General features: G+C 51.4%; 2 protein-coding genes across 3 annotated transcripts in view; both read left to right on the forward strand.

Annotated features, from left to right (window-relative positions):
- Positions 1 to 575: 575 nt before the first annotated feature.
- On the forward strand, positions 576 to 13193 carry SUMO3 (small ubiquitin like modifier 3). Its single transcript, XM_039480375.2, has 4 exons — positions 576 to 728; positions 5347 to 5475; positions 9714 to 9785; positions 11794 to 13193. The coding sequence occupies exons 1-4, from the start codon at positions 708 to 710 to the stop codon at positions 11881 to 11883; spliced, it is 312 nt and encodes a 103-aa protein (XP_039336309.1). The 5' UTR covers positions 576 to 707; the 3' UTR covers positions 11884 to 13193.
- A 2972-nt stretch (positions 13194 to 16165) lies between these two features.
- The window catches only part of UBE2G2 (ubiquitin conjugating enzyme E2 G2), a 40285-nt gene continuing 33107 nt past the window's right edge, over positions 16166 to 23343 (forward strand). For both annotated transcript variants that reach the window (XM_003927551.3, XM_010338212.3), the window contains exon 1: positions 16166 to 16294. In XM_003927551.3, the coding sequence (XP_003927600.1) occupies positions 16252 to 16294 (43 nt within the window). In that variant the 5' untranslated portion in view covers positions 16166 to 16251. The remainder of the gene's footprint in view (positions 16295 to 23343) is intronic.

Below are 23343 nucleotides of genomic sequence, written 5' to 3' on the forward strand. Positions count from 1 at the left end.
GGCCGGGCAGGGCCGGGGAGGCTCCCCGCGCCCACCAGCCCCGTCCCGCCCGCAGCGCTGACGCGGGGATGGTTTGACCGCCTAGTGCCTCAGTTTCCTCACAGGTAACACGTGCCTTCCGGAGGCCGGGTGCGGAGGGCCCCGCGCAGCCCTGCGGGAGCGGCGGCCCAGGGAGCCCGGCCCCGGCCGACAACCGACACGACGCTGCGGCTGCGGGAGGCGCGTGGCGCCCCCACCGGCCCCGGGTGCCGGCCTGATCCGCCCCGTCCGCGCCTCCCGAGAGGGAACGTCGCCCCCGGGGCCTCCCCCTCCGCCTCACGTCCCGGCGGCCCCGGCCTCACTTCCCGCACCCCAGGAACGCTGTCCCCGGGAAACGAGTCGGGGCCAGGGCGCGGGAGGGGAGGCGGGCAGGAGTCCCCGGGCCCTCGGCCGTCCGCGCCCGCCGGGGTCGCGCGGGACCCGCCCCGTGACGCATCTCCAACCGCCCGGAGCCGCGGCCAGGCCGGCGCGCGCCCGACGCCCAGGGAGCGCGCCTCGTGCACGCGCGCGGCCACGTGACCCCCCGCCGGCCAACGAGCGCGCCGGGATTTGGGGGAAAAGCGCGGCCCCGCGCGCAGTTGCGGCGGGAGAGCGGCGGGGCCGTGAGCGTGACTCGTCCGCTCCGCGCTGCTTCCCCCGCGCCGCCTGCCCGCGCCGCCCGAGCAGCCATGTCCGAGGAGAAGCCCAAGGTAAGAGCGGCGCCCCCGTCTGCACGCGCGACCATCGCGGGCGTCTTGGGCGCGTTCGCCGCCGCGCGCCGCTCCCCGTCGGCCCCAGGAGACCGCGGCGCCCTCGGGGACCCGCGCCCAGGCCGGCGGCGCCGCCCGCGCTCCCGTCCCTCCCCTCCCCTCCCCCGCTCCCGCCCGGCTCGCCGCTCCCCTCCCCCGCCCGGCGGCGCTCGGCGGCGCGCCCCGCCCCCAGCTCGGCTCCGCCCCCAGCCAGACTCCGCCCCCTCCCCACCCCCCGCCGGGCCCCGCCCCTCTCCTCCCCTAGCCCGGCTCCGCCCCGCGCCCCACCCCTTGTAGTGTCCCGCCCCGAAGTGGGACCGCCTAGGGCGCGCCCCGCCCCGAAGCGCTTGGTGCCTCCAGCTCCGCCCCCGCCGGGCCTGGCCACGCCCTTGCCCCACGCCCCGCCCCTCCCCAGCCGGGAAGCGGCAGGTCTTGCTCCTCGGCGACCGCCGGGTGTGGACCCCGCGCTGGGCAGAAGCAGCGGCCCAGCTTCCGATCCCGCCCCGGCAGCGTCCCCGAGGCGTCTTTGCGTGGCCTTCTCTTGAGTCATTGCCCGGCGGCGTCGCCCTCTCCTGCGGCATCGCCCTTGGTGTGGGTAACCCCCCATATAGGCACCGAGGAATGAGAGCTAAGCAGAACCCGGGTCGCCTGTTGAGCGCACGGATCGGGGTTACCCCGGATGGGCGTGTTCTGAGGGGCCTGGCCCTTGCGAACAGCACTGCCATCCTTCCAGGGCGCCCATCGCGCCCCCCGTATTCACCCATTTCTCCGCATCGTGCGCCCATCATGTCCCCGTGTTTGCCCACACCTCTCCTTCATGACCCCCAATCGTGCCCCCAGTGTGTACCCATCCCGCCCCTTCTCGACCCTCCTCCCCATCCATGTGCGCCCACCCCTCCACATTGCATCCCCCGGTGTGTGCCCATCTCTCTTCGAGACTCCCCAATCGTGTCCCCAGTGGATACCCATCCCTCTCCATCGCGCCCCGTGTGTACCCACCCCTCTCCACCATGCCCCCAGTGTGCGCCCACCCCTCCCCATCGCATCCCCCCCACCGTGTGCACCCGCCCCTCCCCATCGCATCCCCCACCGTGTGCGCCCACCCCCTCCCCATCGGGCCTCCCGTTGTGTACCCACCGTTCCCCATGGCGTTCCCCAGTGTGCGCCCACCCCCTAGGCATGCCCACCCCTCCTTAGCCAGCCTTGGGTGTGTTTTAGTTTCCTCGATTGCCACGCTGGAGTGTGCATCCCTGTCTCAGTCCTGGGGTGTGCACCCTTCACTAAGGTGCTCTGGCCTGTCCTTGGGAGGGTCTGTAGTCACGTTGACCACGATTTAAAAAAGAGAACCTGCGGCCGGGCGCGGTGGCTCACGCCTATAATCCCAGCACTTTGGGAGGCCGAGACAGGTGGATCACGAGGTCAAGAGATCGAGACCATCCTGGTCAACATGGTGAACCCTCGTCTTTACTAAAAATACAAAAATTAGCTGGGCATGTTGGCACACACCTGTAGTCCCAGCTACTCGGGAGGCTGAGGCAGAATTGCTTGAACCCGGGAGAAGGAGGTTGCGGTGAGCCGAGATCGCGCCATTGCACTCCAGCCTGGGTAAGAAGAGCGAAACTCCGTCTCAAAAAAAAAAAAAAAAAAAAAAAAAAACAAGAGAACCTTCTGAAGCCCTTGGTGCGCAGTGTCGACCTCTGTGTCATATCCCAGTGGAAGATGACTAGAGCTGAAGGTTCTCTAAGGAGGCTGTCTCTGATACTGGCTTGGTCCTGGAGGTGACCACCCTCCCTTTACAAGTGAGAGTGGAGGCTCAGTGCTAGACACTAGTGGAAACGGGGATTGAACCTCCTGGAACCACGGTCCGGGTCTCTGTGGAAGTCTCCGCTTGCTATGTAGTGAAACTCCAGGGAAACCTCTATCCAGATGTGTTCGGAGTGACCTTTCCTTTTTACATTTTGACTCCAGTGAACTCAAACTTCTTCCACCCTGGGGTCGTTGGAATATTTAAATACTTGTTAAAACTAGGCCAAATATACGGGTGGATCACCTGAGGTCAGGAGTCTGAGACCAGCCTGGCCAACATGATGAAAATCCCATCTCTACTAAAAATACAAAAAATTATCCAGGTATGTTGGCACACTCCTGTAATCCCAGCTACTTGGGAGCCTGAGGCAGGAGAATTACTTGAACCAGGGTGGGAGAAGTTGCAGCGAGCCAAGGTCGCACCACTGCACTCCAGCCTGGGTGACGGTAAAACTCAGACTCAAAAAAACAAAAATAAAAAAAAACTAGGCTAAGGATAAATGTCCTTTATGTTTTTGAAGGTAGCTTCCTCTTAATGAAGAGTAAATGTAAAAGACGTATGATACTTATTTTCTCAGCAGTGTTTAAACTTAGCTCTGCCATGTGGTCAACTTCGGGTCAATTCAGTTGAAAACACTTGTTCAATTCCAGAATGACTGCGTGGCTGCTACCTGACCGGACCCACTTGGGGTGGGTCCCCTCCATGCGTGTGGGAGCAGCTCTGCCCTGGGCCTCTGAGGAAGGGGAAGAAGTGGACCCTGGGACCCAGTGGTGCTGGGAAGAAGAGCTTTTGGGTCAGGTGGAGAATGGTTCTGACTTCCCTGGATAGCTGAGGCAGAGGACTGACTGTAGCAAATTGGGGTCCATGTTTTTAGGGCTTCTTTTTTCTTTTTTTTTTTTGAGATGGAGTCTCACTCTGTTGCCAGGCTGGAGTACAGTGGCGCGATCTCAGCTCACTGCAACCTCCACCTCCCAGGTTCAAGTGATATCCTGCCTCAGCCTCCCGAGTAGCTGGAACTACAGGCAGCTGCCAACACGTTGAGCTAATTTTTGTATTTTTAGTAGAGACAGGTTTTCACCAAGTTGGCCAGGATGGTCTCCATCTCTTCACCTTGTGATCTGCCTGCCTCGGCCTCCTAAAGTGTTGGGATTATAGGCATGAGCCACTGCACCTGGCCCAGGGCTTCATTTTTTAACTCATGAGTTCACTTGTTTATTAGGAATTCACCAGGGGTCTGGGACAGACTGTCCATTCCTGGCCTCTGTCTATTACGGGGCAGAGGTGCTGTGGCTGGCCCTGCCCTGCCCCAGCCTCTCCCGGGGCTGCAGCCATTGCTCGTGTGTGCAGGTCTGGGTCCTGCGTCTGTGCCTTTGAACACACCCATATCTACCTTCCCTAAAGTGAAGGGGCTTCATGCATGGGTCCCCACTAACATCCTGCCCAGAGCGGTCTGCATGCCCTCACTTCCTGGGCCAGTTTTTTCTGCGCTGGAGGCCACATTGGGGCTGAGGGGATGGGGGAATGAGGGGTGTGCCAGCTCACCACTCAAGCGGCTGCGAAGCCACCAGCCTCCCTGGAGTGGGCAGGGATACCTGGTCCAAGACTGGAGTTGGGGGGTGAGTGCCACCCCAGAATATCCATCTTCAGGCTTGTGGCTGGAGCTCCTCAGTTCCAGGGCCCCTCACAGGCCATTCTAGCTCCCTTGACAGAGAGCACCATGCTTCCCCAAGGGTCTCCAGGGAATGCACAGTGCTCCCTCAGGGAGCACCTCAGCGTAGGGTGAGAAGGTGCCAGGGTGCTCCAGACTTGATACTCAGAATGACCCAGAGGGCCATGCCTCATCACTTCACTCAGATGCTTCATCCGGCAGTGCAGGCCAGCTGAGGGGCGCCCCACTTTCCTGCTCAGACTGAGCTGCCCCGAAGTTGGCTCCCAGTCTGTTGACATCAGCTTCTTGCCTCAACTCAAAGTGCATTTCCAGGCAACAAGACACCCTGATTTTGCCATTGCTGAGTAGCTTCAAGCATGGCGTGAATTAAAAAGTAAAGTACTACCACGTGCTGCTGCTCAGATGGGACCGTTTGAAACCAGAAAGTACTCAGAGGTGGCTCCCTTCACATTTGCCGATGACAGGGCAGTGAGAAGGAGCCTGGCCACCGCCCTGGGAAGCGGCTCTCCTCAGTTGGATTCCTGAGGTCCCCACTTTAATGTCCCACAGGGTTCCTCTGAGTTGCAGCGTTTTGTTCTGTTTTTGGTTTCTTTTACTAGTGCTGTATAGCTGCAGTGACTTGTGGATGTGTGTTTTTACTGCTTTCGTAAGAATAATTTTAAAAAAAGAGATGGGGTCTTGCTGTGTTGCCCAGGCTGGTCTCAAGCTCCTGGGCCCAAGCCATCCTCCCACGTCAGCCTCCCAGAGTGCTGGGATGATGGGTGTGAGCCACTGTGCCCAGCCCACAATAATAACTTTAAAATAAAGATGGATTTTCTCTGATTTTTCCCTAGATTTATTAAACAGGTTTTCTTTGAATTAACCCTGTTAGAGGACTGTAGATTTGCATTGTTTTACCCACAGATGCCTAACAAGTGGAAGTTAAAAATAAATTCTGTGTAAAAATAAAACAGTCACATGAGCGATTCTGACTTGCTGGAGGATTTTAAGAACTAGGTTGGCTTTAATGACTTTAAAGAGCCAATGGTTACCTAAAGACTTGCCCTGTAAAGCCGAGGTTATTGTGAGACAGTTTTGAGGCCAGTCTCTGGTGTCTCCTGCAGGAGGGCGTGAAGACGGAGAACGACCACATCAACCTGAAGGTGGCTGGGCAGGACGGCTCCGTGGTGCAGTTCAAGATCAAGAGGCACACGCCGCTGAGCAAGCTGATGAAGGCCTACTGCGAGAGGCAGGTGCGCGCCTGGGCCCCCTGCACGGCCCCCCGCGTGTGTGCAGGTCCCGTGGGTTCCAGGCATCCCGGGAACATGAGCGTCGGGGCCGGACCCAGATGCAGCTGCTTGAGGCGCCCTCTTCACGGATGGGCGGGTGGGCGGGTGCTTGTGTTGTAAACTTGGCCCAGGCTGGGCTTGCTGTTCTGTGTCCCCATGGCCTTTTATGAGGCGGGGGCACCTGGAGGCTCAGACGAGCATGCTGGGGTTTTCTTCCTGACAAGGTGGCTTCCCGGGGGCTGCGTTCTTCATGGGGCACTGACATCTGTGAAGTCCGTGACGCTGAAGGCTGTCGGGAGCCCTGCCCGGGGCTGGCCTTTCTGGAGCTGCAGGTGGCGTGTGCCCCATGGCGCTGTCACCCTGTCCTCCCGTGTGAGCTGTAAGGCCCTGGAGAGACAGTGCCCTCATCTGCAGTGTGGTTTTCCCTTTTGTTAGGAAAGGAAAAAATGTATGTGATTCTTTCTCCTCCTCCAGTTTCAGGATAATGAGCTGCCTCACTGGCAGTGCCCTGCTGGGCGGACGCCTTCTGGTTGCTGTGTGGTTGTGGACTTGGTGTGTGTGCCTGTCAGTCGTTCTTGGTAATGCTCGGAGGACTCGCCCTGGGCCAGGGGGTCCCTCTCCAGGCCACTCCTATGGGCTTTGCCTGCTGGCTGCTGCCTGGAGTGCTGGGGGTCTGGCCCTGCAGCCAGGTGCCTTTCCCCGGGGAGCCCTGCTTCCCTGAGTGGGGCCTGGAGGCTGCTTTTCTTTAGCGGATTTGAAAATACAGCAACTCGTCACCCTTTCATTTGACTCTCTTGCCTATGGATTTTCAGTTAGATTTCCTCCTTTTTGCCTCGCGCTTCTGAACCCTGCTGGTCAGGGGCAGTCACTGGCCACTGCGTGCGTTGCACGCTGTTGGCAAGCAGCCCCTCGACTTCTGTTTGCTGAAGGCAGATCTTATTTTCACCTGCAAAAGGTGAGACTGAGCGTCCGGACGCGCAGGCCCTGCTCTTCCCAGCAGAGCGAGCGACCCAGCCTCTGCTCGGTGCTGGACCCTGGCCCTTGTTGGAGTTTGTGCTGCCTGGGCTGGTGGTCACTGTGTGTGTGACTTCCTGGGTGCCCGTGTTGTCTGCTGTGCGGCGGGATGGCAGGCCTGTGGGGCCGTGTACATGCCTCAGGGGCTCTGCTTTCCCACTGCTCTCCGGGGCGCCCTGCCTCCCCCACCTGCACTGCTGCTTGTGAGGCCGGCTGCACAGTCGTGGTCCCAGGGCCTCCTGCTCAAATCCTTCTAGAAACTTGGCGCTCCCCTGGGTGTTTCCCGATTTGCCCTCCTCCCTTTTGTGATGGAGCACATCCTCCAGGGTCGTGTCAGAAAGGGCACAGAAGGGCAGTGTCTTTGAGACACTGCATGGCTGAAAGCGACTTTTGCTTTTACAAACCTTCACACTTCAGTATGTGGCTGCATACAGTATTCCTGGTTAAAACTTTTTTTTTCTTTTTTCTTTTAGAGGTCAGTCATGAGAATAGCTCCCAATGTTAAAAAAAAACAAAAAACAGGCATGGTGACTCATGCCTCTAATCTCAGCACTTTGGGAGGCTGAGGTGGGAGGATCACTTGAGGTCAGGAGTTCAAGACCAGCCTGGGCAACACAGGGAGACCCTGTCTCTACCAAACATTTAAAAAATTAGCCAGGTGTGGTGGTGCAAGCCTATAGTCCCAGCTACTCAGGAGGCTGAGGTGGGAGGATTCCGTGAGCCCAGGAGGTGGAGGCTGCAGGGATCTGTGGTCACACCACTGCACTCCAGCCCGGGGGCAGAGCAAGACCCTATCTGGGAAAAAAAAAAAAAAAAAAAAGTGAGAATTTGAGTGGATTCTGATTTTCTGTGCTTGTTTGTGACTTGTTTTTCTCCAGAAGTGTCTGGACCATATGCTGGCATTCCAGCATTTCCTTATCATGGCCTCAGGGCTGGGCGATTTTCTCACTCATGCTGCTGGGTGCTTTATGGCTCTGGACGTTGATTTTTATTCAGGAAGTATGCCTTATGTTACTCCTTTGATAATTTGTGTGCTTCTCCAGACTCTGTTCCCTCTTTCTGGAGTTCCTGTTCCTCCTGCTGCTAGTTGTCCTAGCTATTGTAAATGTGATACTTTGTCTCCCGTTTTGCTTTGGGCTTCCTGTTGCTGTTGGTCTCCTTTCTGGGAGGTCATTTCAGCTTCGTCTTTCTAGTTTCTATGGACATTCTCATCTCTGTCATGATTTTTAATTTCCAAAAGTTCCTTTTTCTTTCTGTTCTTTGAGTGTTCTTTTTTTCTCAGTAGCAATTTATTTATTTTCTTGAGACAGGGTCTCTCTCTATTCCCCAAGCTGGAGCACAATGGTGAGATCATGGCTCACTGCAGCCTTGACCCCTGGGGCTCAAGTGATCCTCCTGCCTCTGTCTCCCAAAGTGCTGGGATTACACATGTGAGCCACCGCCCCCATCCTCAGTAGCAGTTTATTGTTTTCTGAAGGTAGTATTATGTTTTACTTAGAATAGAGGTTGAATCGTGTATGCAGGTTTGTGTGGTGTGTGCACATGTGTGTGTATGTGTGTTGGGAGCATTCTCCTGCCGCCTCCCCTCCTCTCTGGGCTGCTGCACGGTGGAGCCTTTCCCTCACTGCTCTCATGAAGGCTGACTTGTGTGCACGCATGGAGCACTGAGAAGCTGCTGAGAAGCCGTGTACCTGGATGGCTCTGCTCCGAGGGCTGTGCATCCACGTGGGGTGACCTGTCTGGATTGGGGGTTCTGGAGGTGCCCAGATGCTGCAGTTTGACAGTTGAGTCCCCGAGGCTCCAGCCAGCCTCCTGGGGGCACATCCAGAGAGACAGGGGGCTTGGTGCGCAGGGTTAAGGACAGGGGCTTCCACGGGCCTGCTTCCGCCTTGGAACTGGACCTCTGCACCCACCTCTTCAGAAAGCAGACCTCCTGTGTGCTGCAGTGGGAGGTACAGGGTTGTAGGGGTCCTGCCTGAGGGCTCTGCATGTGAGCTTCCAGGCAGCTTTTCAGAGTCAGCCGCCTGCCACAGCTCCGCCTGCCAGGCTGGGGCCTGCCAGTGCCTCTGCCCCGGGGTTCGAGTGCAGCGTCCACGCCTCGGTAGCCTCTGGCCCAGCCCAGCGGGACAGCTCTGCCCTTCCCCGCACCCATTTTCTTTATCCTTGCTGTTTGTGCCTTTTGCATTTCCGTCATTTCAGTGGGGCTTCGAGGGGGAGCAGATGCACGTTTTAACTGTTGGTCCTGTTTCAGTTAAATCAGAACTGCTGGTTGAGGAAATGTTTCTGTCCCTGGCCATGTTTCTGCATTCCCTCAGGACACAAGAAAGGCTGTGTGCTCTCCTTCCTGCTGCCCGACTCAAGGCCGAAGTCATGGTGGTGACTGCTCCCCGGCTTTCTGCAGCCTCTTTTCTTGTCCCTCATTGTCACACATCCAGTTCCTTGCTGAGAACTTTGCAAAGGGAGGAGGTGGTGATGCCAGCAGGGTAGAAGCCCTGCTCCACTTCTGGGAGGAAATGGGAGGGATGAGGCAGGGCAGGTCAGGGCACCAGGAGAGAGAGGATTCGGTGTTCGAACTGACTGTTCTGCGAGGCCACAGTGCTGAGCAGCTTTGATTGACAAGCTGGCTGCTGGAAGGTTAGTATTCACCTGGCAGCTCATGTCCCCTCCCCTGGCACACCACCAATGCTAGTCCAGTTTTTCCTGCTCAGGGACAGCTGTCTGAGCTAGCATCATTGTGACATGTTACCCTTCCTCTCCTGAGTTTCACATGTAAAGCAAGGGTGGATTTTAGAGGCAGATGAGTTTGGGTGTTAGTCTAGGATATCTCTTGTTTTCTGGTGTTTAAATATGTCTCCTTTCCTTCTGCCATGGACAACTTATCTATCTGCTTTGAAACTGAACTGACACTGATTTGGCTTTAAGAATTTCCCAGTATCCAATGGTGAAACAAAACCAGGGTTGAAAATGACCTGTTTTAGCCCATCAGAGAGAAGATGGTAGAACGGTGGGTTCTGAAAACACTGGTGTCAGGCACCACGTGAAAGAGATTGGAGGCCCACTGGCGAGTTTTTAATACTGAACTGGATCCTACATCTGCATATTGGAATGCTGATATTGGATTAAAATATTTGGTTTTTGAATTAAACTGTATCTGGAAATATTTAATGGTGACTGCTTTTTCTTTTCAGGGCTTGTCAATGAGACAGATTAGATTCAGGTTTGACGGGCAGCCAATTAATGAAACCGACACTCCAGCACAGGTATGGAGCTGGCTTCGTGTGGGTTCCAGGGTGACTTCTGATTTGCGTGGGGTAACTGCCATTTGGGATATGCTTATTTGCGAATCATAGATGGGAGCTCATACAGAATGCCTTCTGCTTTTTCCTTAATGATTTTGATTATTAGATTATTTACTTTTCAGATTTAAAAATTAATTTTCAAATGAGAAAACTGCTTTGCAGACATCATTCTTGCTGTCTGGAGATGGGGCCAAGTGCCGGGCCCATCCTCACAGTGGGGAAAGCGGGGGTGAAGGAGCACTCGGGGCCCCTCCCACTCATTGTCTGGGCACCTACGGTTGTAGCTCATCTGCAGCTCAGTGGCTGGCTTGATTCTTGTGCCCTTTAAGCATCTTGTGCAAGTGACGTGAGTGGACAGAATGTGCCATCATACCTGATTATCAGTCAGTACAGGTCGTTTATCTCAAGCACCTACCTGTCACATGGTAAAATGAATGAGATTCCGCATATCACATCGCAGTGCATCATACTGTCGTGGAAAGAGCTTTGGACTCGGAAACAGACGTTTTTTAAAACTTGGTTCAGGCTGCAGCTCTTGTCTTTTGTCAGCTGATGTCCCTGTGAAGAATCACTTCATCTTGTGGAGTCTCAGTTTTGTCTGTCTGTAAATGGAGCTAATACCTGCTTTTTCTCTCTCTCGAGGTTGTGAGAATCCACTGGAGTGTTTTATGTGGAAATATTTTTGTAAAACATTTAATATTTTAAATATTTAATATTTAGTATTTAATAAATATCAAAAACATCTTCGCAGTAAATATCAATTTCTAGCTACTTTAGGAAATCTGTACAGCGCTGAGACAGTGGCAGCTCTGGGAGGGTTCACCAGGGAGAGGCTGTGAGATCAGCTGAGCAGGGAGGCCTCATGGAGTCTCCAGGGCTTGACTGGGAGTCGGGGGGCAGGCTGTGGACAGGAGGACTGAGGGGCAGAGGGAGTTCTGCTGAGGGTTCTCCCTCCAGCCCGCCATGTCTGCGGCAGGGCGGGGGTGGCAGACAGCCTGATGGGACTCCTTTCCGTCTGGGAGCATGACTGCTTCCAGTCCTGCTGTGTCTCTGTAGCACCAGGCAGAAGCTTCCTCTTGCTCAGAGAATGGAAGATCAGGGTGGGTGTTTTGCGCCCCCTGTGTGGAAGGGAAGTGAGCCGGCATGTTTCACTGCCTTGCCTGGGCTTTGAAGAGGAGGGGCAGGGAGAAGCTGCAGTGGACCCCCACTTGATGGGCCCTTCTGTGAGCTGGGGACTTGGCTTCCATGGCGTGTTTCCCTGCACTTGGTATAGAGCACATGGCTCTTGCAGTCCTAGGACTCAGTCCTGTTCAGCAGATGTTCTTAACTAGAATCTAATTTTGTATAATTTTCAATAAGAATTTTAGACATTTCAGTTGATTTTTTTAGACTCAGTTTTTCTTTTTTTGAGATGGAGTATCACTTTGTCACCCAGGCTGGAGTGTAGTGGTGCCATCTCAGCTCACTGCAACCTCCGCTTCCCAGGTTCAAGTGATTCTCTTGCCTCAGCCTCTGGAGTAGCTGGGATTACAGGCGTGCAGCACCACGCCTGGCTTATTTTTTTTGTGTGTGTATTTTTAGTAGAGACAGGGTTTCACCATATTAATCAGGCTGGTCTTGAACTCCTGACCTCGTGATCCACCTGCCTCAGACTCCCAAAGTGCTGGGATTACAGATGTGAGCCATTGTGCCCAGCCTAGACACAGTTTTTCTGTCAGCTAACATTTCAGCTTTGAATATGCTTTTGTGAGTTTTGTTAGGAGCTTGGTGAACTGTAGGCCTGTGGTGAGCATGTAGCGACGCCTCTTACACATGTGCTGAGCTGCAGTCCGGACCGACAAGAGCCAAGGTGTGATCAGATGATGTCACTAGTGTCAGGGAACACTTGTACCAGTGAGGCTCTCATCCTCTGAGGAAAACTAACAGGCTCCCCTCTCTTTTGCTGTGCCTGTTGTGACAACCGTGACAGCTGGAGATGGAGGACGAGGACACCATCGATGTGTTCCAGCAACAGACAGGAGGTGCGCCGGAGAGCAGCCTAGTGGGGCATGGTTTCTAGAGGGCCGTCCCCAGCCTGGGCCGTCCGTCCTTGCATTGCTGTTGAATGGTGACCATGCCGACCACAAAGTCGTCTGTGGAAACTCGAGGACGTTCACCACAGTGATTTTCCTCCTTGATGTACTTCCAAGTGCAACTCAAAACTATCTGCAGGGATGAATCTGTAACTTAAATTGGGCCAATCAGAATTGTTATCTTTGTTCAGGTAAAATGAGTTGCAAGGTATTTTGGGTTTGTTTTTGTTTTCATTTTTGTTTTCCCTCTCCTGTAACATTTTTTTAACCCCAAAATTGTAGCCTGAATGTTCGCTTTCAGTCTGGCCAGGGATCTGACTCCTGAGTTGGTTGCCTCTCCTCTGCTCACTCCAGTCACATAGAGCATTGGTGTTCCTGCAGTGGGGGTGCGGCTGTCGGACAGGCTGGGGGAAAGGTGGGGAGGGAGGCCAGACTGTCATTTGTGGTTACAGGCACAGGTGATTAAAACACTAAATACTGCAAAGTTAAGCTTTGTCAGTATATTTGAAGTTTAAGGGAGAATACTGGAATGTTTTTTCAAAGGGTAAAAAATAACAGTCCTTTGGTAATTTGGCTCCACAGGCTCTCTGGCCCTTGAGCATGTGACCTTGGGGTCTGAGGCCCAGGACCCACCTCCCTGCCACCCTCCCACCCCACTCCCTGCTCAGTACCTGGCATTGGCACACAGGCAAGGATTGGCACAACCAAAATTGGCTTTTTCTTCTTCTCAGTATTGAAGAAATTCCCACATTTCTCATTTGATATTGGTGTTGTAGCCTCAGATTTCTTCTAGTATTTGCTTCTGATGAATAATTATGGTCTATATATAAAAAAGTAAGATTAAGTATTGCTGACTTCACAGTTACGTTGTTGTGTAAAAGAGCTACTTCCAAGTGTGGTTACAAATGAACCCATGGAATGATGACTTCACGTTCTTCTCGTGGGTTTGTGCTGTGCTGCTTTCCAAATATGTATTGAATTTATGCATTAGTCTGGTGATTTCAGTTCTGTGAAATATTTTGGGATCTATACCAATTAAACATTTTCATAGTTCTGCCTATCGTCCTTCCCTGAGGATCCATTGCTGCTTGGTGGCCATTCTCTGCCTTTTTATAGTCACCTGAACAACCCATCATCTCTTGCTTGCTTGAAATCTTGCTAAAAATGTTCTCATTTCCCGTTTGCTGTATGGGCTTGGGTGGGATGTTTGTTGGCTCTGTTGTGTTTATTCACCAATTTGTATATTATTTGTTGTCCTTTACTACTGTATACAGTAAATATAGTTTGGTATTCTGTCTCTTGGCTTCTACTAAACACTGCATTTGAAGGTTGGGTTGTACTGGTACAATTCAGTGTCTGAATTGATCATTCCACGTGGCCACTGCACTGAGAAACTTTGAAAAGCTAGCTGCTGGAAGGTTAGTATTCACCCGGCAGCTCACGTCCCCTCCCCTGGCACACCACCAATGCTAGTCCAGTTTTTCCTGCCGAGGGATGTATCCTCTCCTCAGAGACCTCTGGCTGACAGCTGTCGAGCTAGTATCGCTGTGACATGTTACCCTTCCTCTCCTGGGTTTCAGATACAAAGGAAGGGTGGATTTTAGAGGCAGATGAGTTCGGGTGTTAGTCTAGGACATCTCTTGTTTTCTGCTTTCCTTCTGCCATGGACAATTTACCTGTCTGCTTTGAAAGTGAACGGACATTGATTTGGCGTTAAGAATTTTCCAGTATCCAATGGTGTAACAAAACCTGTTTTAGTCCGTCAGTTGAGTGAACCCAAGGTGAAGATGAAAGGCAGCCGTGGAGATGGACCACGTGATTTATGTGCACTAGGAAGAATGCACAAATCAAAGTACAATACACAGATGGTGGGGGCATCTGCCAGATCCCCTAGGTAGCCTGGGTCAAAGGGGATGCCAGAATCCATGAGGCAAGTTCTGTGTCCCAGGCCCCACAGGTTAGATGAGAAGAATGGCCAGGAGCGTATGTGGAAGCTTTAGGGCAGCGGGGCTTGAACTTACACCCACAGCCTCATAACAGAGGAACCAGCAGGATGTTCTTTTTAAAAAGGATTTTTAGAGATGGGGGTCTCACTACACTGCTGTATTAGTGCATTCTCACATTGCTATAAAGAACTACCTGAGACTGGGTAACTGATAAAGAGGTTTGATTTATAGTTCTGTAGGCCGTACAGGAAGCATGGCTAGGGAGGCCTCAGGAAACTTAGTCATGGCAGAAGATGAAGGGGAAGGAGGCATGTCGTACGTGGCTGCAGGAGGAAAAGAGAGCAGGGGGAGACGCTACACACTTTTAAAACAAGCAGATCCCGTAAGAACCCACAACATCAAGTGGAAAATCTGCCCCCATGATCCAACCACTTCCTACCAGGCCCTTCCTCCAACCTGGGGATTACAATTCAATCGTAAGATTTGGGCAGGGATACAAATCCAAACCATAAATCAGTTGCCCAAGCTGATTGATTCTCAGAGTCCTGGCCTCAAGTGATCCTCCTGCCTCAACCTTCCAAGTAGTTTGGATTACAGGTGTGAGCCACCACACCCAGCAAAGGTATGTTGTTGAGATTGCCTTTTTTTTTGAGATTTATGCAAATTGTGCATTTGGAGTAATAGATATGTTGGGATTACTATTTTCAAGAACATTAATTATGTGAACTTGACTCCCAGAATCCCTGGGTTAAATTGATGCTCCTGGAGGAGAGAGGCCCTATTTATCTTGGTTATCTATGCCTGGGGTCCCAACTGGAACCTTTCCAGTTTTTGCACCCAAGGGTTCACATCCCAAGAACCCCCACTCCCAGGAAACTTACCACATTAGCCGTGTTGCAGGAGTGGCCAGCTGGAAACTCATGGTGTAAACAGGAAAGCCCCACCCTATAAGGGGTTAAGCTGTGAGGTCCTTTTGCTGTTTCAGAACTTTGGTTGCTAAAGACACTGATTTTCTGTGCAGTTGGCCTCCCCAGGGTGTGCTGCCATGCAGTAGTACACACTGCTCGAAACCCCGGGACTCCAGCACTGACTGATCCAAGTTGACAGTTGGCACGAGTTAGCCAATTAAAATACAAGATGCCCAGCTAAACTTGAATTTCACATAAAGAACTGAACGATGACCACGAGGAGTTGTAGAACCTGGTTCTCTGAGGATGTTGTACCAGCCCCGTTGAGGGTAGAAACTGCCATCTTGTTTCGGCAATGCCTATTTTGGACTTTTGTCACTTGAAGCTGAAGCTAATCCTGATAGAAGCTGTAAACCACATTTCTAAAAAATAATTGGAGAACATACTGTGTTCTACGATAAGATCATGTCTGGAGAAGACTGATAGAATTATGAAAACATCAAGCATATGACGCTACCGTGAGCATCGCGGCATGTTTGCAAAGGTGTGTGTATACACCCGACTGGACAGCCACGAAGCACTCACTGTGCTTTCCTCTGAAGTCAGTAACGATGTAGGTTCAAATCACAGCAGGTCCATCGGGAAAGCACGCCCATTCACTGCAGCTACCATGGGAAAAGGGCTCGCTCCTTACAGGATCCTCAACTGTGGAGAGGCCGGGAGCACGCTCGGGGCGTTGGGGAGTCTTCTCGGCACCCCAGGGGCTCGGGCAGGACCTGAGTCGCGCCCGCCCTCCCGGGGGTGCCTTGGGGTGCAGGCTGCTCAGCAGAGCAGCTGGTCCCGAACGGGGCTCTCCCCGCAGCTCGCTCCCTGGGAGCAGAAGGGACTCGAACTCCAGCGGAGCCGCACAGACGCGGAGGATAAAGCGCCAGGACTTCCAACCTTCCCACCTTTCCCAATCTGAAACCCGGCTGGCCCGGGGCGGTGGGAGCGTCTTGTCCCCCGCCCCAGCCCGGACCGCCCCGCGACCATCTTCCCCAGCCCCCGTCCCGTCCCCGCATCCCTGCCGCGCCCTGGTCCTCCCACCTCGTCCCCGCAGCTCTCCCGGCTCCCCGTCCTCCTCCCTCGTCCCCGCCCTCCCCCCACTCAGCACTCGTTCCTCCGCCCTTCGGCCGCGCGCGGCTGGCACAGAACAGGCAGCACACACACACTAGACCGGGCGCCGCCGTTCGGGAAGTCTCTACAAGACCAGGGCCCTGACGCCTCTGGAAGTGCCGGGACCGGAGCCAACCCCGCAGAGTGATTAATGCCGGGCAGGAGCCGCGGGTTGGGCTCCCGCCGTCCGGACAGCGCGCCGTGGCGATTGCGCAAGCGCGCTAGGCGCCACGCCCCGGAAGAGATCCTGGTCCCGCGACGGCGACCCGGAAGCAGGCCCCGGCGTCGGGGCAGGAGGGACGCGTCGGGCTGAGGCGAGGTCGCTCTGCGCAGCTGTTGCGGGGCCATGGCGGGGACGGCGCTCAAGAGGCTGATGGCCGAGTACAAACGTGAGTTCTGGGACCGGGCTGTCAGCAGCGTCCCGCGTTCCTGCTCCCGGGCCCGCGTCGTCCGGCGGGGCTGGGGCAGGGAGCCTGGCAGGGGCGCCTCGGGAGGAGGGCCCGCTGCGGGTCGGCGGGGGGTCCCGCGGAGCGTCGCGCGCTGTGGCTGCTGCCCGCCCTCACGCGTGGCGTTGGGAAGTGAAGCCCTCCCGGCGTCAGTGCGCGTTAGGTGGGAGCGCGCGCAGTGGAGTCTCTGCGGGCTTTTTTTTTTCCTTTTGTGTGTGTGTGCTTTTTTTCTTGGTAGCATTGAGAACGTGCAGTGAGAGCTTGGGGAAGAAGGCCTGAATTGCTGCTGAGGAATTGGGGGGGAAGTGTGTGGGTTAAAAGGAGAAAGGCTCGTTGGTGGAGCTTTAGGTGAAAGGTCAGATTTTGGCTTCCTCTCTAATGAAGGAACAGGGCTTTCAGTGCCACCTGCCACTGCTCCTAGGTAGTGTTGAGAAGGCGTCACTAGTGCTTTCCTAGCCGGTAAGTAGATTTCTAATGTCTGCGTAAAGCGAAGGGAGAATGAGAACCCGGGAACGCTCGGCATTCCATCGTTTTACACCGACTGCCCACCTGGAAGAATTGCGAGAAGTCTTGGGATGCCATTATGTTTGAAAGCGCCAGGAACATGATTCGCCGCTGGAAACAAGACGGTAGCTGGCTGAGCGCAGGGCCCTGGAGAGGCGGACCTGAGTTCAGACCCAGCCTCTCTGCTTGTTAGCTCTTTGAGCTTGTTCCTCTCTGTCTCTGCAGTTGCCTTAAAAGGTTAAAGTTGATAGTGCAGATGAAGTGCACACTTAATAAGTTAGCTGCTGCTATTGTAGTTAGAGTGAGGGTAATCTTGGAAGAAAGTTAAAAATAAGCTAAAAGAATGAATGTGATTTTAAAAAAGTGGTAAACATACATGTAGCTTGAGTTCTTAAAACTGTATTGGTGACACTGCACAGTGAGAGTTGATGTTTGGCTTACGCAGACCAAAACATTGCAGATACAGGCTCATTCTCTTATGATCATTCTTCCCTTGGTATCTGGAGGGGATTGGTTTCAGGACCCCCTGCAGATACTAAAATCTTCGGATGCTCAAGTCCCTACTATAAAATGGTGTCGTATTTGCATTTAATGTATGCACAACTTCTCATAACTTTTAAACCATCTCAGGGTTACTTATAGTACCTAATGCAATGTAAGTGCTGTGCAAATAGTTATACTGATTTTTTAACCTGTATTTTTAATTTTTTTTTTTTTTTTTTTTTTTTTGAGACAGAGTTTCGCTCTTGTTACCCAGGCTGGAGTGCAATGGCGCGATCTCGGCTCACCGCAACCTCCACCTCCTGGGTTCAGGCAATTCTCCTGCCTCAGCCTCCTGAGTAGCTGGGATTACAGGCACGCGCCACCATGCCCAGCTAATTTTTTGCACTTTTAGTAGAGACGGGGTTTCACCATGTTGACCAGGTTGGTCTCGATCTCTCGACCTCGTGATCCACCCGCCTCGGCCTCCCAAAGTGCTGGGATTACAGGCGGGAGCCACCGCGCCCGGCCATTTTTAAATTTTTTTAAAAATTATTTTTCCGCCGGGCGCGGTGGCTCAAGCCTGTAATCCCAGCGCTTTGGGAGGCCGAGGCGGGTGGATCACGAGGTCGAGAGATCGAGACCAACCTGGTCAACATGGTGAAACCCCGTCTCTACTAAAAGTGCAAAAAATTAGCTGGGCATGGTGGCGCGTGCCTGTAATCCCAGCTACTCAGGAGGCTGAGGCAGGAGAATTGCCTGAGCCCAGGAGACGGAGGTTGCGGTGAGCCGAGATCGTGCCATTGCACTCCAGCCTGGGTAACAAGGGCGAAACTCCGTCTCAAAAAAAATATATATATATATATTTTTCCAAATATTTTGTATTCCTGTATTCATCCATTGGTTGAATCCATGAATATGCAGCTGCAGATATACAGGGCCTGCTGTAAACGTTCAAATAACGCTCGCCACCTAGTGTCTCTGAAAGCAGAACATAGAGGCACACTTCACTTTCCTGCACTTTGCTTGCACTTTGCAGAGCTTGTTTTTTACAAGTTTAGAAGTGTTTACAAGCAACCCTGCATGGGAGCAAGTCTGTTGGCACCATTTTTTTAACAGCATGTACTCACTTCATGTCTCTGTGTCATGTTTTAATCTGTTAACGGTGATGTATGATCAGTAATATTTGATGTTACTATTGTAATTATTTTGGGGCATCACAAACTATGCCTCTAAAAGATGGCAGTCCTAATAAATGTTTTGTGTGCTTCACTGACTGGCTGTTTCCCCTTCTCTCTCCCTCTCTTCTGGCCTCTCTCTTCCTTGAGACACAACAATATTAAAATTAGGCCAATAATAACCAAGCAGTGGGCTCTAAGTGTCCAAGTGAAGAGTCACACTCCACCCATTTCAAATGAAAAGCTAGAAAAGATTAAGTTTAGTGAGGAAAGAATGTTGAAAGCCAAGACAGGCTGAAAGCTAGGTCTCTTGCACCAGTTAGCTAAGTTGTGAATGCCAAGGAAGAGTTCTTGGAGGAAATTAAAAGTGTTGCTCTGTTGAACACAATGAGTGATAAAGTGAAAAAGCCTTACTGCTGATAAAGAGAAAGTTTTAGTGGCTTGATTAGAAGATCAAAGCAGCCAGGACATTCCCTAAGCCAAAGCCTAATCCAGAGCAAGGCCCTAACTCTTCAGTTTTATGAAGGCTGAGAGCAGTGAGGAAGCTGCAGAAGAAAAATTGGAAGTTAGCAGAGGTTGGTTCATGAGATTTAAGTAAAGAACCTGTCTCCACAACATAAAAGCACACGGTGAAGCAGCAATTTCTCCAAAGATCTAGCTAAGATCAAGATGAAAGTGGCTCCTAAATTGAGCAATAGATTTACAAGGTACATAAAATTGACTTTACAGTATTGGGAGGAGATGCCATTTACAACTGAAACAGCTAGAGAGAAGTCAATGACTGACTTCAAAGGATAGGCTGACTCTCTTGTTAGGGGCTAATGCTAGTCACTTTAACTTGACTGTGAGTTGAAGCCGTACTCATTTATCATTCGGAACATCTTAGGGCCCTTAAAAGGCTGAGGCAGGAGAATTGCCTGAACCCAGGAGGCTGAGGCTATGGTGAGCTGAGATCGCGCCATTGCACTCCAGCCTGGGTAACAGGAGTGAAACTCCGTCTCAAAAAAAAAAAAAAATTATGTTAAATACTCTGAGCTCTAGAAATGAACAAACAGCCTGGATGACAGCACATCTGTCTACAGCATGGTTTACTGAGTATAAGCCCACTGATGAGACCTACCACTCAGAAAAAAAGATTATTTTCAAAATATTATTGCTGACAGTGCACCTGGTTACCCAGGAGCTCTGATGGAAATATATAAGGAGACAGATGTTTTTATGCCTGCTAACAACATCTATTCTGTGGCCCATGGATCAAGGAGCAATTTTGTCTTTTATTTAAGAAATACATTTCATAAGGCCTTAGCCACCATGAAGAGTAATTACTTTGATGGATCTGGACAAAGAGAACTGAAAGCCTTCTGGAAAGGATTTATCATTCTAGATGGCATTAAGAACATCTGTGATTCATGGGAGGAGGTCATCGTATCAACAGCAGGAGTTTGAAAAAGTTGATTCCAATCCTCATGGATGACTTTAAGGGGAGGAAGCAACTGCAGATGTGGAAATGGCAAGAGAACTGGAATTAGAAGTGGATCCTGAAGCTGTCACTCAGTTGATAAAATCTCATGATCAAATTTAAGCAGATGGGGAGTTGCTTCTTATAGATGAGCAAATAAGTAGTTCCCGAGATGGAATCTACTCTTAGTCACAGTGCTGTGAACATTGTTTTGAAATGACAACAAAGGATTGAGACTATTCCATAAACATAGTTGACAAAGCAGTGGCAGGGCTTGAGGATATTGACTCCATTTTGAGTGAGGTTCCCCTATGGGTAAAATGCTGTCAAATGACATCACAGACTACAGAGCAATCTTTTGTGAAAGGAAGAGTCAGTCCTTGTGGCAAACCTAATTTTTGTCTTATTTTCAGAAGCTGCCACAGCCACCACCCTCCCCTCCCCCCGCCCCGCCTTCATCAACTACCACCCTGATCAGTCAGCAGCCATCAATATCCAGGCAAGACTGCACCAGCAAAAAGATTATGACCTGCCGAAGGCTCAAATGATTGTTAGCATTTTTCAGCAATAAAAATTAAGCATATTTTTGGCAAATAATTTAAACAGGGTTTCGGTCTGTCACCCAGGCTGGAGTGCAGTACACAGTCACAGCTCATTGACATCCTGAGCTCAAGTTATTCTCCTGAGTAGCTGGGACTACAGGCACATGCCACTATACTTAGTCATTTTTCCTGTCTTCATCTTGACCTCCCTCCATGTTGTCAGGGCTTGACAAAAGTGACTCCATTTTGATTCTGACAGTGTTCACACTAGAACAGGGGACTATTACTTCTGTGTCCTCATGGGAAGCCTGGCTTGTGGGTTAGATGTGTGAACACCTACCATTTCTTGGCACCTGGTTTGTGTTTCTGTCTGTTTTAGTTTTATTTTATCCCTATTTCTAGGGTTAGGCTAGACTGTGAGCCGGTATTTTCTCATTTTTATTGAGAAGAAAATCATTTAACTCTGCATAGGAAACTAAGTTCAGGCCACTGCTTCAGGTCAGTCTTTGCATTGTTGAACTTGTATTTTCTAACGATATTTGCATTAACAATGATATGTTCTCCCTTTTACTGTCCTTACAAAAGTCTCATTTATTATTTCAATTATATTGTCAATTAGTTTGCAGTAGTAAAACCTAAATAATGGTTGACTTTCAAAAGTATGTTACAGAAGTGTATTGTGTGTTTTTACATGTTAACATGAAATTTTGGATCATGTATAGAAGGTAGAACTCTAAAGCTATCTCCCCAAGATCCCCCTGCCCTAGTTATTCAAACACTTTCTAGTGCTGTGGTGGAAGGACTTTGGAGATATAATTAAGGTTACTGTCAGCTAACTTAAAGAGAGGGAGATTATTCTGGATTACCCTGGAGGATCCACTAATCACATAAGGCTCAAAAGGAGGCAGTGAAGGCAGGATGGGGGGCAGTCAGAGAGCTTCAGCATATGACAAGATCTCTCCCTTCTGTGGCTGTCTGTGAAGATGGACGAAGGAGCCATGAGCTAAGGATGGCAGGCAGCCTCAAGAAGCTGAGAATGACTCCAGGCCAACAGCCCAGTGGAACTGAATTCTGTCAGCAACCTCAATGAACTTGGAATGGCAGCCCTGGTGAGACTGTAAGCAGAGAACTAGCTGGCCCATGCTGTGTCCAGACTTCTGACACTTGGAAACTGAGATCATCAGTGGGTATTGTCTTAAGTCACTAAGTTTGTGGTAATTTGTTACAGCAGTGACAGAAGATGAATACAGCATGTTATTGAGGGGACTTTTTTCCCCCTGTATCTTAATAATGTAATATGTTTGTTATCCATTTAGTGTTTATTTTTTTATGTGTCTTAACAGCTAGTTTGTCCCCCAAATGTATTTGAAGGTAGCCCATCCCAGTGTAAAGCTGGACTTGGCAGAATCAACCTCTACACAGAATGGGGTTTAGATAGATTTGGATAGATGTTCAGGCACACTTTAGTGTTTTTGGGAATAGTCCTACAACTGCAGAATTTAGAGGTGGTGGGACCTTGGCTGTGATTCTGCTCAGGCCCCCTAATTTTACACATTTTATGGAACTGAGCATCAGACAAGGTTTTGCCTAGGTTCATAAACAGGAAAAAAGGAGAGTCAGGAAAGAACTCAGTTGTGAATTGCTGTTTTGTTTTGGTGTTGTCTTCACCCATCATCCAGCCCTTCCTAGGAGTGTCAGAGATAGACTCAGGTAGAAGTGGGCTACCATACAAAGTGCCACCCCTGGGGGGCACTAAAATCAAAATCATCTACAATTAAGGTGTTGGTAGGATCATTCTTCCTCTGAGGGTTTAAGGGGAGAGCCTTTAACTTGGCTCTTCCAGCTAATGGTGGTTGTTGGCTCTCCTTGGCGTTTATTGGAGTTCTCTTGCTTGAGGTAGTCTCTGCCTTCCAGTCTCTGCCTTCGTCTTCACTTGGCCATCTTCCCTCTGTGTGCACTGGTGCCCAAATCCTCTCTTAGGAGAACACTAGTAATTGGTTTGGGGCCCACCTAAATGATATGACCTAATTTTAACTGGATTACATCTGCAAAGACCCAATCTCCATTTGGTCACACTCACAGAACTTGGGTGGGCTTGAATTTACAGGGGACACTATTTAACCCAGTACAGTATCTGATAGGAACCCAAAACTTAACGTGTATAGGAAACAGCTCTAAAACTGAGCTCCTGCATTTTCTACCGTCATTGTTCACACAATGTTCCCGCTCTGCACTGACAGCAGCCTCGTTCTTCCCATTGTTGGGGTAAATTCCTTAAAACCTCATCTTTTTTTTTGGAGACGGAGTTTCAATCTTGCTACCCAGGCTGGAGTGCAATGGCACGATCTCGGCTCACTGCAACCTCCGCCTCCTGGGTTCAGGCAATTCTCCTGCCTCAGCCTCCTGAGTAGCTGGGATTACAGGCACGCACCACCATGCCCAGCTAATTTTTGTATTTTTAGTAGAGACGGGGTTTCACCATGTTGACCAGGATGGTCTCGATCTCTTGACTTCGTGATCCACCCGCCTCAGCCTCCCAAAACCTCATCTTTTATAGCCACATGTAATCTTGTGTCTTTCCTTCAGACTTCATCCTGGTCTCTACTAACTGCTCCCTGCTTGTCCAAGCGCCTCTTGCCTCTGGCCTAGATTCCTGCCTAGAATCTAGCCGGTTCTCCACCTCCTGCTCTTGATGCATTTTCCTCTGCCTTCAGCACAGCAGAAAGCCATCATGCTGCCCTGCTCAGGATCCTCGTTGCACCACAACCAGAGTGCTCATGGTGACCTGTGTGGCTGCGCATGCTTTGCCCTGGTTCCCTCTCCTCCAGC

The sequence above is a fragment of the Saimiri boliviensis genome, chromosome 18 (genome assembly GCF_048565385.1).
Source record: "Saimiri boliviensis isolate mSaiBol1 chromosome 18, mSaiBol1.pri, whole genome shotgun sequence".
Classification (NCBI taxonomy): domain Eukaryota; kingdom Metazoa; phylum Chordata; class Mammalia; order Primates; family Cebidae; genus Saimiri; species Saimiri boliviensis.